General features: G+C 40.9%; 1 protein-coding gene across 1 annotated transcript; it reads right to left on the bottom strand.

Moving 5' to 3' along the window:
* Positions 1 to 1078: 1078 nt before the first annotated feature.
* Positions 1079 to 11666, bottom strand: dgat2 (diacylglycerol O-acyltransferase 2). Its single transcript, XM_053516171.1, has 9 exons — positions 11593 to 11666; positions 10631 to 10796; positions 10293 to 10421; positions 9670 to 9777; positions 9478 to 9548; positions 6781 to 6985; positions 6002 to 6176; positions 3017 to 3219; positions 1079 to 2623 (listed from the first exon to the last, which is right to left on the bottom strand). Exons 2-9 carry the CDS (start codon positions 10668 to 10670, stop codon positions 2469 to 2471), a joined length of 1086 nt encoding a protein of 361 aa, XP_053372146.1. The 5' UTR covers positions 10671 to 10796; positions 11593 to 11666; the 3' UTR covers positions 1079 to 2468.
* Between the last annotated feature and the right edge of the window lie 2220 nt (positions 11667 to 13886).

Here is a 13886-nt window from a genome sequence, read left to right as displayed (position 1 = left end):
CACAGCATGCTAAAATTTCCATAAATAACTTTAATAAATACAGTATATTGATTTGAAACTATGTATAAATAAAGATGTGTTTTTAAAATAAAAAGTTAACCTTAGTAAAGTCAGATTAGGCAACATTTATTTCATTAAAGCATATTTACATTAACTACTTTTGGGTTTTGCAAATATTTTACTGGTGTTTATGTGTATTTTGGGATTTTTTTCATACATATATGTGTACACATATGTTCAAGTCAAACCGGGACTATGTGTTCCCGTAGTCAAAGCTTTTCATTTTGCAAAAACATATTTCTATAAATAAATGTAATAAATATGTTAATGTAACAAACAATTTAAAATAAAGGTGTGCTTTTAAAATTAAAAGGGTTTAAAAGATTAGTGGTAGCTTAGACAACTTCACTAAAACTTTTTTACATTCATTACTAATTTTTGTGTATATTAGGATTTTTTAATACTGCTGTGAGCTGCAAAAACAAATTTCATTATACGTTGTAATACCATAACAATAAATATATTATTTTTATACACAACAAAAAAACCCTACTGAAGAAGGACAAATCACATAAATGCTCCATATAAACCTCACACAATCTGATCCTGTAACAGAATATGTAGAGAATGTATTGATAGAAGATTGGAATATTAATTGTAGTTTTTATTTTCTTTTGCTCAGTCGAGTCGAGTCTTTCTGAGTCTTTCGGGTTAATCTCGCTGCCCTCCTGAACATTTTTAGATTGTGATCCGGTACAGGTGCTGAAATGAGAAGGTCCGGTTCCCCTTTTGGAGTCTCGCTTCCTCTCAGAGTTCGTTCTAACGCTTCTTACTCACCACATGCACCATCGCCTCTTCTGTGGTCTAAAGCTGGGATTCCTTTAAACTTCACAACTCACAGGTCATTTATAAACCCGACATTTTCCTCTGCAGTGCGTGTGTTTTTTACCCCTACGGTCAGGTTGTTTAAAGTGTTTCGATCCAGAAATAAAGACATGAACCAGTTTTATACATTTTATTTTTATTCCAAAAGATACAAAAGTTTGATTGTAAGAATTAGCTCAGTGTGTGTGTGTGTGTGTGTGTGTGTGTGTGTGTGTGTAATACTGAACAACAATTTACAGAAACAATTGATAAACTTTACACTTTACATATTTATAACATTTTAACATAAAATACAATAATTATAAAGATAGTCAATGTTTTATTACATGAAATCAGATCTGCAGTAAAAGTCACTCTTTTACATTTCACTTGTTTTTCTGTTTAGCCTGTGTGTGTTTGTGTGTGTGTATACACTTTACCGTATGTATTTATTAACACTTTATCAGCATGTAATAATACATTAGACACCCTTTTGGACAATTACACATAGACATCTTGATTCAGACCGTACACAGATATGATCAGACTTCTACAGCGGACGATAATCTTCACTTTGCCGTTTCCTTTCACCAGGAAATGAGTTCAGTTTTCTGTTGATTTCACATGTCTATCTGTGCACTGATTATAAACACAATCGTTTCCTTTCTCCTGCTTAAACACAGTCCCGTCTGTGTCTCCGGCTACAGCTGTGTCTTTCACATTGCATTGCATTGCTTGTGCAAAATAAAAACATTAAAAACATGGAAAATAATAATAATAACTTAAAAGATCTAATAAACCTGGATTTACAATCAGAGAGAAAAAGAATTCACCCCAAAACATTTCACTCCTGATCTTCAGTGATGTCCATCGGTGTTGTTCTAATGTCTTTCATCTAAACTACTCATGAAAGTGCACTTGAGCAGCAGTCTGACTACATGACTTATGCTCACTGTGTAGTGTATTACAGTAATATCGTGAATTATAATAGTGTGTTATTTGCCCTGTGGGAAGCCATGTTGGATTTAGCTCTTTACCTCTTATACGACTTTATTACGCAGGCACTGTCAGGTCTACAGCGACTCAATCACTCATATAACGCTAATATAATAATATAACAAAACAGAATCTAACACTCCTATAAATCTTGTATAACCATTTGAGCCGATTAAGGCACGAGAACGACCCTGAACCTGAGTGTGTACTGAGTTTTGCACCATTTTTTTGTCAGATCTTGCGAAATCTGATTTGGAGAATGAGTTACTACATCATCAGATCTAACAGCCAATCAGGATCTAATATGCAAATCAAGGCCATGGATTACTGAAAGGGCCTCATGGGGAAGCAGTGATTTATTCTGCCATCAAAAATAAAGGGTTTGTCCTTGAAAACATGTTTTGAGGGTTTTGGGACTGAGCCAGGAGGAAGTGACAAAGCAGAAGAGAAGTGGACTGGAATGGAACACAGCCGTGATGGTCTCAGTGGTGTGTGTTTGCGTGGTGGAAAAACTCTCTGGGTTCGGCTGTTTTTGAGGAAAAACACCTTCTCCTTTATCTCTTTGTTCTTCTCCTTCATCATCATCCGCTTCTTCTTCTTCTTCTTCTTCAGTGAATGAGGAGGACGTCGGACTCATTCAGGCCGAAGCGTGTCTTGTACTTATTGAACAGCGTGGTGAGAGAGTTGATGTACATGGTGTGGTACATCTCCACCACGTCTGGACTCGGGTCCTCCAGCTTGGGCACCGTGATGGGTTCTCCAACTGAAAGAGAGACGTTACGAAACCATCAGCAAACATCACGCTGTGGAGGTGAAGGTCCGACTCTGAGCTCCGGTGACTCCAGGACAAGTTTCAAAACACAACATTTCCTGAAAGCTCGTAGGACATAAACACCACTGTATGTATATTTTCACTGGAGTTTGAACTATAAACATATAAACATATTTTTCATCATTTGGTAAAAAGTCAATTGCAAAGCATTGTGGGTAAGATCCACGTTAAACATTAATGATATGATATGAGGGTTATTAGAGAGAGCTCTGTTTACAGGAGCAGCCTTGGACCAGCGACCTGAAATAGGGTTTATTAATCAGGACAGGGCATTGACCTGGAGTGTGTGTGTGTGTGTGTGTGTATGTGTGTGTGTTGTCGTACCGACGGTGTTGATGGGTTTGCCGTACGGGACGAAGCCCCAGGACTTGGTGGAGAAGAACCCACAGCCGTGGAAGATGCATGGAGCGAAACCGAGCAGCTTCTGCAGCTTCCTCTGAACCCAGCGCCACCTCGAACCCTCTTCAAATATCACCTGCTTATACGCCTCGTTCTCCCCGAATGAGTACACGGGCACCAGGTCCGCTCTGAAACACACACACACACACACACACCGCTCGGTTGGCATCACATTAACGTGATGTTAAACACTGAGGCTGTACACATTTATGTAGGTCACATTAGCATCATTAGCGTTGTAGCTTCAGTGCACAACTCCATGAGACACGTTGGACATTTTGAAATCCAGCATTAGTTCTGTCTGAATGCGTGAGATTGTTCCGCTTCACACAAAATACACGGATTTCACTTCTAATCTTCTTTGGAGTTGCAAAAGTAAGAACATTTCCAAAGCTCTGTCCAGACACTTATTTCCTTTTGTAAGAGATTTACAGTTGCCATGGCAACATTAAAGCAGCGCTAAGCGTTTCTGGCCCTCGGGTGATGATGTGGTGGTGAGAAAGCGGCTCACAGACAGATGATCCCGAGCGTCCGGATGAACTCCTCCATATTCTCACTGTTTACTGCTTTACTGTTCAATTCTACAGAACAAACCGCTAAACCCTCAACTCACCGACTATTACTGCAGCACAACGCCTGTGCACATAGGAACAATGATAAGATCAAAAATATCACTAAAGGTATAATAATAGAAATATAACAAGAATAATCTGTGAATATAGTGAATAGAAAGTGAATAGAATTTAGAAAAAAGAAAAATGTGCAAAAAAATAGTAATAATTCAATATAATTATTTTATTAGATATGACAATTTTTATGAATCTGGATTTTTTTACAATATAAAGAGATAAAAGGGGAAATGTTGTAATTTTATAAATATATAAACCAGAATATATATATATTTTTTAAAAATTTATTATTTCCATTTTTCTTCTAAATTTAAGTAAATTTTTATGCATCAGTCTAAACCAGTGGTTCTCAAACAGTTTCTGTCGTTCCCCACTTAAGGCGGTGGGCGAATTTTCAAGCCCCACTTGTCAACAAAATGATAACGAAAACGGCCAAGTGTACTATTTATTGAAAAATCTATTTCTAAACCAGTAAGATAAAATAACACCAATTTGATCTTACTGGTTTGTTATCTGATCTTGTTGAAAAACAAGTTCAAAACAAATAAAATACACCTGCAATTGTTATAACAGGCTTACTTTGTCACTTATCTAGAGCTTTCTTTCAAAAAAGTTAAGTGGCTTATTAACGTGACTGGGGTGTGTTGTCTCTAAGTGTCTTCCTACTTTGTCTCATGCTGTCTGCTGCCAGCGGTTTAAGACACAAAACACACACGGGTCTCTCCTCGCAACACAGGCTTCATCATGTTTTCCTTTCGGCTGGATTTTTGGTTGATTAGGCTGATGATGCTGAATCACCTGCTTATTTGTGGTCCATGTAACAAATGTATCCATTGATGTTATTACGCTCACTACATACAGTACGCTAGTGTGTTATGGTCTAAACTGCCCCCGACCTGGGCCACGGATCGCCCACCTAAATTCATAGGTTTATGGTTTACAAATGACAAATTATAACAAATGAATTTAGTTATAAAGTAAGCAATATAAAAAAAAAGGTTGTATAGGGGGAAAATATATAAATTATATATTTTTTTAATATACCACATGTATATTTTTATATTGCTTATTTTATAATAAAAATCTTTTCCTGTAATTTTTCACCACAAACAATATTTATTTAGTGTAATTTGTGATAAATAATTTGTTATTTGTACATTGACAAACCCCTGCAAAATAAATGTGCCATAAAATAATCATTTTGGGGGATTTGTATTAATCGTCTCGACGGCTGTCACGTGCCTAGGGTTAATTATAATAATAATAATATATTCAATAATAATAAACCTTTGATGCATGTCCTAATATAATAATTGATAGAGATTATGTAGGGGGGAGGGGGGGGGAATCCGTGGCAGGGGGGCATTTTAGCGCATAACACCTGTTTGTGTCCGCGGTAAAGTTAGTTTGATATTCGCATCTCCGAATTCAATAGCTGCGTAAATAAACCCGCAAATAAGATACTCACATATATTTCCTCTCTTAAATTATACATGTTTAAAAGCATAAACACTATTATTTTCTACGGTGCAACAAATGATTTAGGGATCAGCAACAAAAAGCGTAGAACGATCTTGATCTTCCCTTCTGTTCAGCGCCTGAAGGATCAAAAAGCTACTTTGTAACCACACTGGAAACTAGAAATGCCAGACTAGTACTGCCTGATAAAATATTAATGTTTAACAAAAATACAGAAACACCAGAATACACATAGGAATAAATGAAATGACATATATAATACCGAATGTTTACTTATATATTGTTCCTCTGCGATTAACATGCCGACGTTAAACCGTTATTGTTGCACTATGGTTCCACTTTTTCTCTGATGTTATTTTAATTTACTTGTATTAATGATCCATTTCTTTGTGTGTCATTATTTAGTTTCGAGTGTCCAATAAAGAAAATAAAGATTAAATAAATCAATAAAGAAAAGCATGAATTAGAATAGGTACTTTCCTATTATTTTCCACTAATTCCCTCCCCTTCATTGTGCCCCACCTGTCATATCTGTATTCCCCACTAGTGGGGCGCCACACACTTTGAGAACCACTGGTCTAAACCAAGCAGCAAATAATAATAATGATAATAATAATAAAAACATGCAAGTAAGTCATAAAAACGTGATATTTTTAGGTATAATCATAAAGATTTTTCATAATTTATTACCTTTTTTTTTCATTTATTTAGATTTTTTTCTTTATAAAAATGAAATACTCTGTGCTTATCTGAATGGCCTTACTGTATGGTGTGTGTATGTGTGTGTGTGTGTGTGTGTTACCCTTTCTGCAGTGCGAGTCTGACGAAGCCTTTGCGGTTTCTCAGCGTGACTGAGTTCACTCCCGGGGCGCAGTTAAGAGACTCAGCAGCTCCACCCACTACGATGACCACGGCGTTCCCCGTCCCGTTACAGGACAGGAGATAATCGATGGAGTGACGATTCACCGGACAAATACCTGATCACAGAAACACACACACACACACACACACACACACACACACACACTGTAAGCTTGGAGATTTGATTAATACCTCCTGTGTTAAACCTGCTGATGTGATCAGAGTGATCAGTCTACAGTGAAACAGACTGAATGATATTTTTGATCTCAGTCGTGTCAGAGTCGTTGCTTAGCAACATTGATTTCTGATCTCCATCCAGGGTAAAGTCCCAACGTTTATGTTAACTTTAAATTTCTGTGCTGCTGCAAATGCTAACGGGAACGCTCGCTTACACAGCAGATAAGGGTTTAGATACACACACACACACACACACACACACACACACACTCAGATACACTGACTTCAGATACATCAAATAAGTCACTGAGTGTGTGTGTGTGTGTGTGTGTGAGAATGTGTGTTATAAATATAATAATACAATATAATAATGTACAATATCACCCAGTTCGAACAATACTGTTCTTATTTTTTTGTTTTTTTTCAGAAAATACAATGATGAAATAAAGTTGACTCAGCACGGGTCACGTGACGCTCTTCAAACGGTTAAGATGCGACACTGTGGTTGCTAGGCAACTGGGCACTATGGCCACGCCCTCTCACCTCCAGACATTAAATAATCCCTGAGCAGGGGCAAGCGGAAGTTTCCGGCCAGCGTGGCGAGGGACGGCTTGATCCCCGGGAATTTCTTGGAGAACCCGGTGGCCTCGGTGGAGAAGTTACAGAAAGCTCCGAAGCAGAAGATGCCGTGAGGATGGTAGCCGAAGATGTAGTTACGGTTGGGGGGAAGGTTATAGGTCTTAATGAGCTGTGGACAATAAGGACAGGAAAATAAACCACATGTCTCTTAAGAAATGTAAAAAAACACAAAAAGTCCAAACTCTCGTATTAATAATTAAATTTAATTAACAAGTTACATTTTAACTATATACATTTATAAACAATAATTATCTTCACCTGGTCCTCCTTATATGATGAACTTTTATCACTTTTAAGTTTTTAATCACTTTTATATAAAAATCAAATTCATTATATTCATTATAAAATTCATTATATTAAAAAGTTTTTAATCACTTTTATATGATAAACTTTTATCACTTCTCACGTTCTGACCCTTTTTGCTTTCTACTTTCCATATATGATATGTGTTTTTTTTAAGAATTTAAAAGCTAGAACTGTTCCTTGTACCCTACGCTGCTCCCGGTGTGATTATGTTCGCGTGTGTGTTTGTCCTGATCACATCGAGGGCGAGTGCATTAAGTGTGATTAAGCCTTGACCTTCGTCCTCTTGTTCTTCATCATGTCTCCTGGACTCCATATGCTCGTCTCCTTATCTCATCCTAAACACTGACACAAACAGCTAAAGCTCTCGCTCAGCAAACCGCTGCGCTGTATCAGGACGTACAAAGTCTACAGGACGGCCGTGTGGCTCGGAGAAGTCCCCGCGGGGCTCCGCCCCCCTCCGCTCCGCATGTGCAGGTGATCAAAGGACCAGCAAGAACCAGAATGAACCAGCACTCGACCTGCAGCTGACCCGCCCTTACAGTACGCGATTAATAAACCCTGACCGTATCTCATTATTACTCTTATCCACAAAGATACTGAGAGGACCAGCTGTGCTGGAAGGAACAATAGCTGACGTGCTCGGGGTCAAAGGTCAGCTGTCCTGCGGCTCCAGTGTACTGATTGAGTTTTATTTTTAACAGATTGTGTGTACGTTACTGACTCTACTAACGTTGATGGAGAAAACTAACAGTCCTGAGACGGACATTTCACCCAATGTCACAGTGTGTGTGTGTGTGTGTGTGTGTGTGTGTGTGTGTCAAACCCAGTATTGGGTGTAACGCATTACAAAGTACTTTCTGTACGGTTTGACTATACGAGGACCGACGCGCGGAAAGATGAAAACCTAGGGGTATTAGTAGGTGAGATGGGGTATTAGTAGGTGAGATGGGGGTATTAGTAGGTGAGATGGGGGTATTAGTAGGTGAGATGGGGTATTAGTAGGTGAGATAGGGGGATTAGTAGGTGAGATAGGGGTATTAGTAGGTGAGATAGGGGTATTAGTAGGTGAGATAGGGGTATTAGTAGGTGAGATAGGGGTATTGGTAGGTGAGATAGGGGTATTAGTAGGTGAGATGGGGGTATTAGTAGGTGAGATAGGGGTATTAGTAGGTGAGATAGGGGTATTAGTAGGTGAGATGGGGGTATTAGTGGGTGAGATGGGGGTATTAGTGGGTGAAATGGGGTATTAGTAGGTGAGATGGGGGTATTAGTGGGTGAAATGGGGTATTAGTAGGTGAGATGGGGTATAAGTAGGTAAGATAGGGGTATTAGTAGGTGAGATGGGGGTATTAGTAGGTGAGATGGGGTATTAGTAGGTGAGATAGGGGGATTAGTAGGTGAGATGGGGTATTAGTAGGTAAGATAGGGGTATTAGTAGGTAAGATAGGGGTATTAGTGGGTGAAATGGGGTATTAGTAGGTGAGATGGGGTATTAGTAGGTAAGATAGGGGTATTAGTAGGTGAGATAGGGGGATGAGTAGGTGAGATGGGGTATCAGTAGGTGAGATAGGGGGATGAGCAGGTGAGATGGGGTATTAGTAGGTGAGATAGGGGTATTAGTAGGTGAGATCGGGGTATTAGTAGGTGAGATGGGGTATCAGTAGGTGAGATAGGGGGATGAGCAGGTGAGATGGGGTATTAGTAGGTGAGATAGGGGGATTAGTAGGTGAGATAGGGGGATGAGTAGGTGAGATGGGGTATTAGTAGGTGAGATGGGGTATTAGTAGGTGAGATAGGGGGATGAGTAGGTGAGATGGGGTATTAGTAGGTGAGATGGGGTATTAGTAGGTGAGATGGGGTATTAGTAGGTGAGATGGGGGTATTAGTAGGTGAGATAGGGGGATTAGTAGGTGAGATCGGGGTATTAGTAGGTGAGATGGGGTATCAGTAGGTGAGATGGGGTATTAGTAGGTGAGATAGGGGGATTAGTAGGTGAGATAGGGGGATGAGTAGGTGAGATGGGGTATTAGTAGGTGAGATGGGGTATTAGTAGGTGAGATAGGGGGATGAGTAGGTGAGATGGGGTATTAGTAGGTGAGATGGGGTATTAGTAGGTGAGATGGGGTATTAGTAGGTGAGATGGGGGTATTAGTAGGTGAGATGCACACTGTGGCAGAGCGTCTAACTTTAAATGTATTCGGTGCCGTGCTACTCTGCACACACAAGCTCATCGACACCTCTGATTGGCCGAGGCTGCAGTGACATCACAACGTATTCCTCAGATTTAACACTCACTCGGACAGGAAAATAATCTCTGAAGTACGTCCAGACAGTCCAGCTCCTCACCCACGCTGATCTGCGGCCACCTGGATCACACACACACACACACACACGCACACACGCACAGGTGAATTAATACGTCTTTTTTATATTTGTGTCACATATTATCTTACACACACACACACACACACACACACACACACTGACCTTGTTTGGGTGTGTTCCAGTCAAAGATGAGCCAGGCGATGTAAACAGCTGAGAGTACCCACCAGTCTGTGAACAGCAGGCAGAGCAGCAGGACCGTGGCAGCAATGCCTTATGGGTAACGAGGAGAGAAGGAAAGATGACACACACACACACACACTAGTAAACTAATAAACTGATACACTGTTTATAATTTAAAAAAGTTTATTTATCTGTCCAAGAAAAGCAGAAAGAGACAGACAGGCAGGAATACAGAAGGAGAGAGAAAGTTTCCAAAGACAGACAGAGAGACAGACAGACAGTAAGACAGACAGACAGTGAGACAGACAGTGAGACAGACAGACAGTGAGACAGACAGACAGTGAGACAAACAGACAGTGAGACAGACAGTGAGACAGACAGACAGACAGTGAGACAGACAGACAGACAGTGAGACAGACAGTGAGACAGACAGACAGTGAGACAGACAGACAGTGAGACAGACAGACAGACAGTGAGACAGACAGTGAGACAGACAGACAGTGAGACAGACAGACAGTGAGACAAACAGACAGTGAGACAGACAGTGAGACAGACAGACAGACAGTGAGACAGACAGACAGACAGTGAGACAGACAGCGTCTCACCCAGAGCGAGGAAGGTGATGATGAACTGGAGGACGGAGATGGCCTGCAGCTGCTTCACCAGTTTGGATTTGGAGAGCCATGGGGCTGAGGGCAGACCCTGCAGAGCGGAGAGGAACCGAGAACCTGAACCTGCACACACACATACACACACACTTACACACACACTTACACACACTGAGCAGCTGATCTGAGCTAAGCGTGAGTGGACGTGTGTCTGAGTGAAGGACAGAGAGACACTTCAGACGAGACTTTCTCTGTCCATGTTGATGAGTTACGAGTCTGTAAACAAGCGTCTGGAGCGATTCCACACACACACACACACACACACACACTCTTACCCTTTTGGACCCCTGAGTATGCTGCGAGTAGCGTCTTCATCCTGCAGGTGACGTGTGGACACAAGAACTGTAAGTAAAGTGAGTGAGGCAGAAGGACGGCGTGGAGCTCCTCAGCACAGATCAGTCCATCCACACACCCCGGAGACGCAGTGCTTCACGTTAGGACCTGTGACCAGCAGGACGAGGAGACACCACAGAGCAGATACACACCAGAACATCAGTCACTCAACACATCACTGATCATTCAGAACATTTTTATCAGGTTAGACTGAACAGGTCTCAGAAACGAGGGTCAGTCCAGACACACACAGGTCAGCTCACACACACACACACACACACACACACACACACACACACACACACACACAGGTCAGCTCACACACACACACACACACACACACACAGGTCAGCTCACACACACACACACACACACACACAGAAAGAAAACCTAATCGAACCCAAAGCGTCACTGAGTTAAAGTGTTACGTTTTAACTGATGTATGAGTGTAAAATAATAAATAATTTGAAATGAAAAAGTCAAATAAGACAAAATCATTGAGTGAGAGTGTGGACGGAATATAACAACACAAAACAAAACACGACTGAAAATAAACAGGTTTTATATCCACAGAGACACAAAAGCGGATCAAAGAAATGATAAACGAACAAACAAATAAACAAACAAATAAATAAATAGAAACAAGTTAGGTGTAATAAGCGGTCAAACTGAAGTTACTGTAATATTATTATAAATAAATGTCACTCATTACACAGAACTAAAAAGGAAAAAGAGAAAACAGTCCGAGGGTTCGAGGGTTCGAGCAGGAGCGAGTGAATAAACACCACGGCAGAGTCGAAACACCGGGAGTAAATAATCATAAACACATAAATATAATCTGAATATTAATGAGATAAGAATTAAATTAATGGGAAAATGTTTAGTAAAAAACACAAACACACACCTGAATTAGCAGCCCCCTTTTTACACTCACTCACTTGGTCCCTTGTTCACTCCACACTCTCCCCCTCTCTCTCTCTCTCTCTCTCTCCTGTGACTTTGCCCCTTATAAAGCTTAGGGAGAGTGAAAGTGATAAATCCAGCCAATCAGGTGAAGGAGAATTAACTCCCTCCACACACACACACACACACACACACACACACACACACTGAGAGAGACTGAGATTAATGTATTTAAATGAAAGTCAGATTATAGTGAAGTGTTTGATTTTTTATTTTATAAACAGATGTGATTTATTATCTCTGATCCTGGACACAGACCGCCGCACCACGGCTCGGATCTTCATCTGCTGTCTCACATTCCAGATCCTCATCCTCATCCTCATCCTGATCTTCACCCTTGAGCTCCGTCCTGATCCTCATCCTCACCTGGATTCATTTGTTTTATTTAATTAATTTGAACGGTTAATTAAACTAAATAGAAACATCATGTTATTGATTTAGAAAACTTATTATAAATTTAAAGGTAAATATGAAGTTTTCATTTCAATACGTTCTATAAACTGTGTTTAAATCAGGAGGCGATGCTGAGTCACATGACTTACTGTCTAAATCCCATACGTACTGTATAACCTGCTTATAAATACTTCATTACTGTAACAGTCATAAACTCCAGGAGAGTCCTTCAGGTGTCCCGTCTCAGGTTCTGTGTGAACGTGTACATCAGTGTTGTTCTGTTAGAGAACCCTGTAAAGAACCGGAGAACCCTAGCTTTGTGGACAGACAGAACCCCAGGCTCTCATCCAGCCGCGGGAACGTGAAGTAGCTTTAATCTGTCTCTCTCTCTGTCTCTCTCTCTCTGTCTCTCTGTCTGTCTCTGTCTGTCTCTCTTTTTCTGTCTCTCTCTCTCTCTGTCTGTCTCTCTCACTCTGTCTCTCTCTCTGTCTCTCTCTCTCTGTCTCTCTGTCTGTCTCTGTCTGTCTCTCTTTTTCTGTCTCTCTCTCTCTCTCTGTCTGTCTCTCTCAATCTGTCTCTCTCTCTGTCTCTCTCTCTCTGTCTCTCTGTCTGTCTCTGTCTGTCTCTCTTTTTCTGTATCTCTCTCTCACTCTGTCTGTCTCTCTCAATCTGTCTCTCTCTGTCTCTCTCTCTCTGTCTCTCTGTCTGTCTCTGTCTGTCTCTCTTTTTCTGTCTCTCTCTCTCTCTGTCTGTCTCTCTCACTCTGTCTCTCTGTCTGTCTCTCTCTCTGTCTCTCTCTGTCTCTCTCTGTCTGTCTCTCAGCGCTGAAACAAAAACAAATAAATAATAATGAAATGAATAGAAAGAGGAGGAATCGTATGTAGGTGATGGAAAATGAAGTGAATTTAGTTTACTGTACTGTGTCTGAGTGTATTCTGAATTTGCAGACTTGTTTGTATATTTCTGGTCATGTTACAGTAAGGTAGTAAGGAGATGTTTTTCTGGCTCACGCAGCGAGAACGATTTCCCGCCGCACGTGAAGAGGAGAGGAGCGTGACCGAGGCTCGACCGAGCCGATTTCTTACACCAGTCCATAGTCCCAGTGACTTCCAGCCAGCGCTGATGGGGAAACACACCCCGTCTAGACGTGCTGTTGCTTAAAGTGTGCATGTGTGTGTGTGTGTGTGTGCATGTGTGTGTGTGTGTGTGTGATTTGTACAGTATCTGCAATGCGATTCTAAAGTCCAGTTGGCTCGAGTGAGTTGAACTCTTATCATGTCTGAGTGTCACAGATTCGTTTGTTTGTAATCTGACCCTGAAACAAGTTAAAGATGGGATACACACACACACACCCTCTCTGAGCAGCTGTTCTGACTCCGCCCCTTTCCCCTCTGCCTCACCCTGCTGACTCTTTTCCGCTACAGGTTTAAGAAATGTCTATATGTTCATCAGTCCTGTGTATCTGGGTTGTATTATACTGTAGGTAGCATTAGCTGACCAGGCTAGCTGTTTAGCTAACCGCTATCGAGTTAGCTCATGCATTTCAGAATTAGCGCTCAGGACTCTCTTCCATGGTGAATTCCTTCTCTGGTGGATCCTCAGCACCCAAATGACCACAGAGTGTAACTCACGGGCGTGATGAGAACGGCGTCTGGTCACAGAGTTAGCTGTGCAGCTTAGCAATCTGTTACACGCGAGCATTCACACGTGTAGTTTGTATCGTTAGCCAGGAGCTCTAATGATGGGGATAAAGTTCATTGCTAGCATGCTAGCCTACTAGCGTTAGTTAACAAGATGGAATACGTTATATATACACTAGTGTTCCAAAGTTTTAGAACACTT

Source organism: Clarias gariepinus, chromosome 17 (assembly GCF_024256425.1).
Source record: "Clarias gariepinus isolate MV-2021 ecotype Netherlands chromosome 17, CGAR_prim_01v2, whole genome shotgun sequence".
NCBI lineage: Eukaryota > Metazoa > Chordata > Actinopteri > Siluriformes > Clariidae > Clarias > Clarias gariepinus.
Note: the sequence above shows the minus strand (reverse complement) of the source record. Positions and strands in the feature narration are given on the sequence as shown.

Excerpts from the sequence above, each read along its gene's own strand:
- dgat2 (XM_053516171.1), bottom strand. The coding sequence starts at position 10,670 with ATGAAGACGCTACTCGCAGCATACTCAGGGGTCCAAAAGG. Across the intron at positions 10,422-10,630 it reads ATACTCAGGGGTCCAAAAGG|GTTCAGGTTCTCGGTTCCTC; the intron begins GTAAGAGTGTGT and ends GTGTGTGTGCAG. Across the intron at positions 3,220-6,001 it reads AGACTCGCACTGCAGAAAGG|AGCGGACCTGGTGCCCGTGT; the intron begins GTAACACACACA and ends TGTGTGTTTCAG.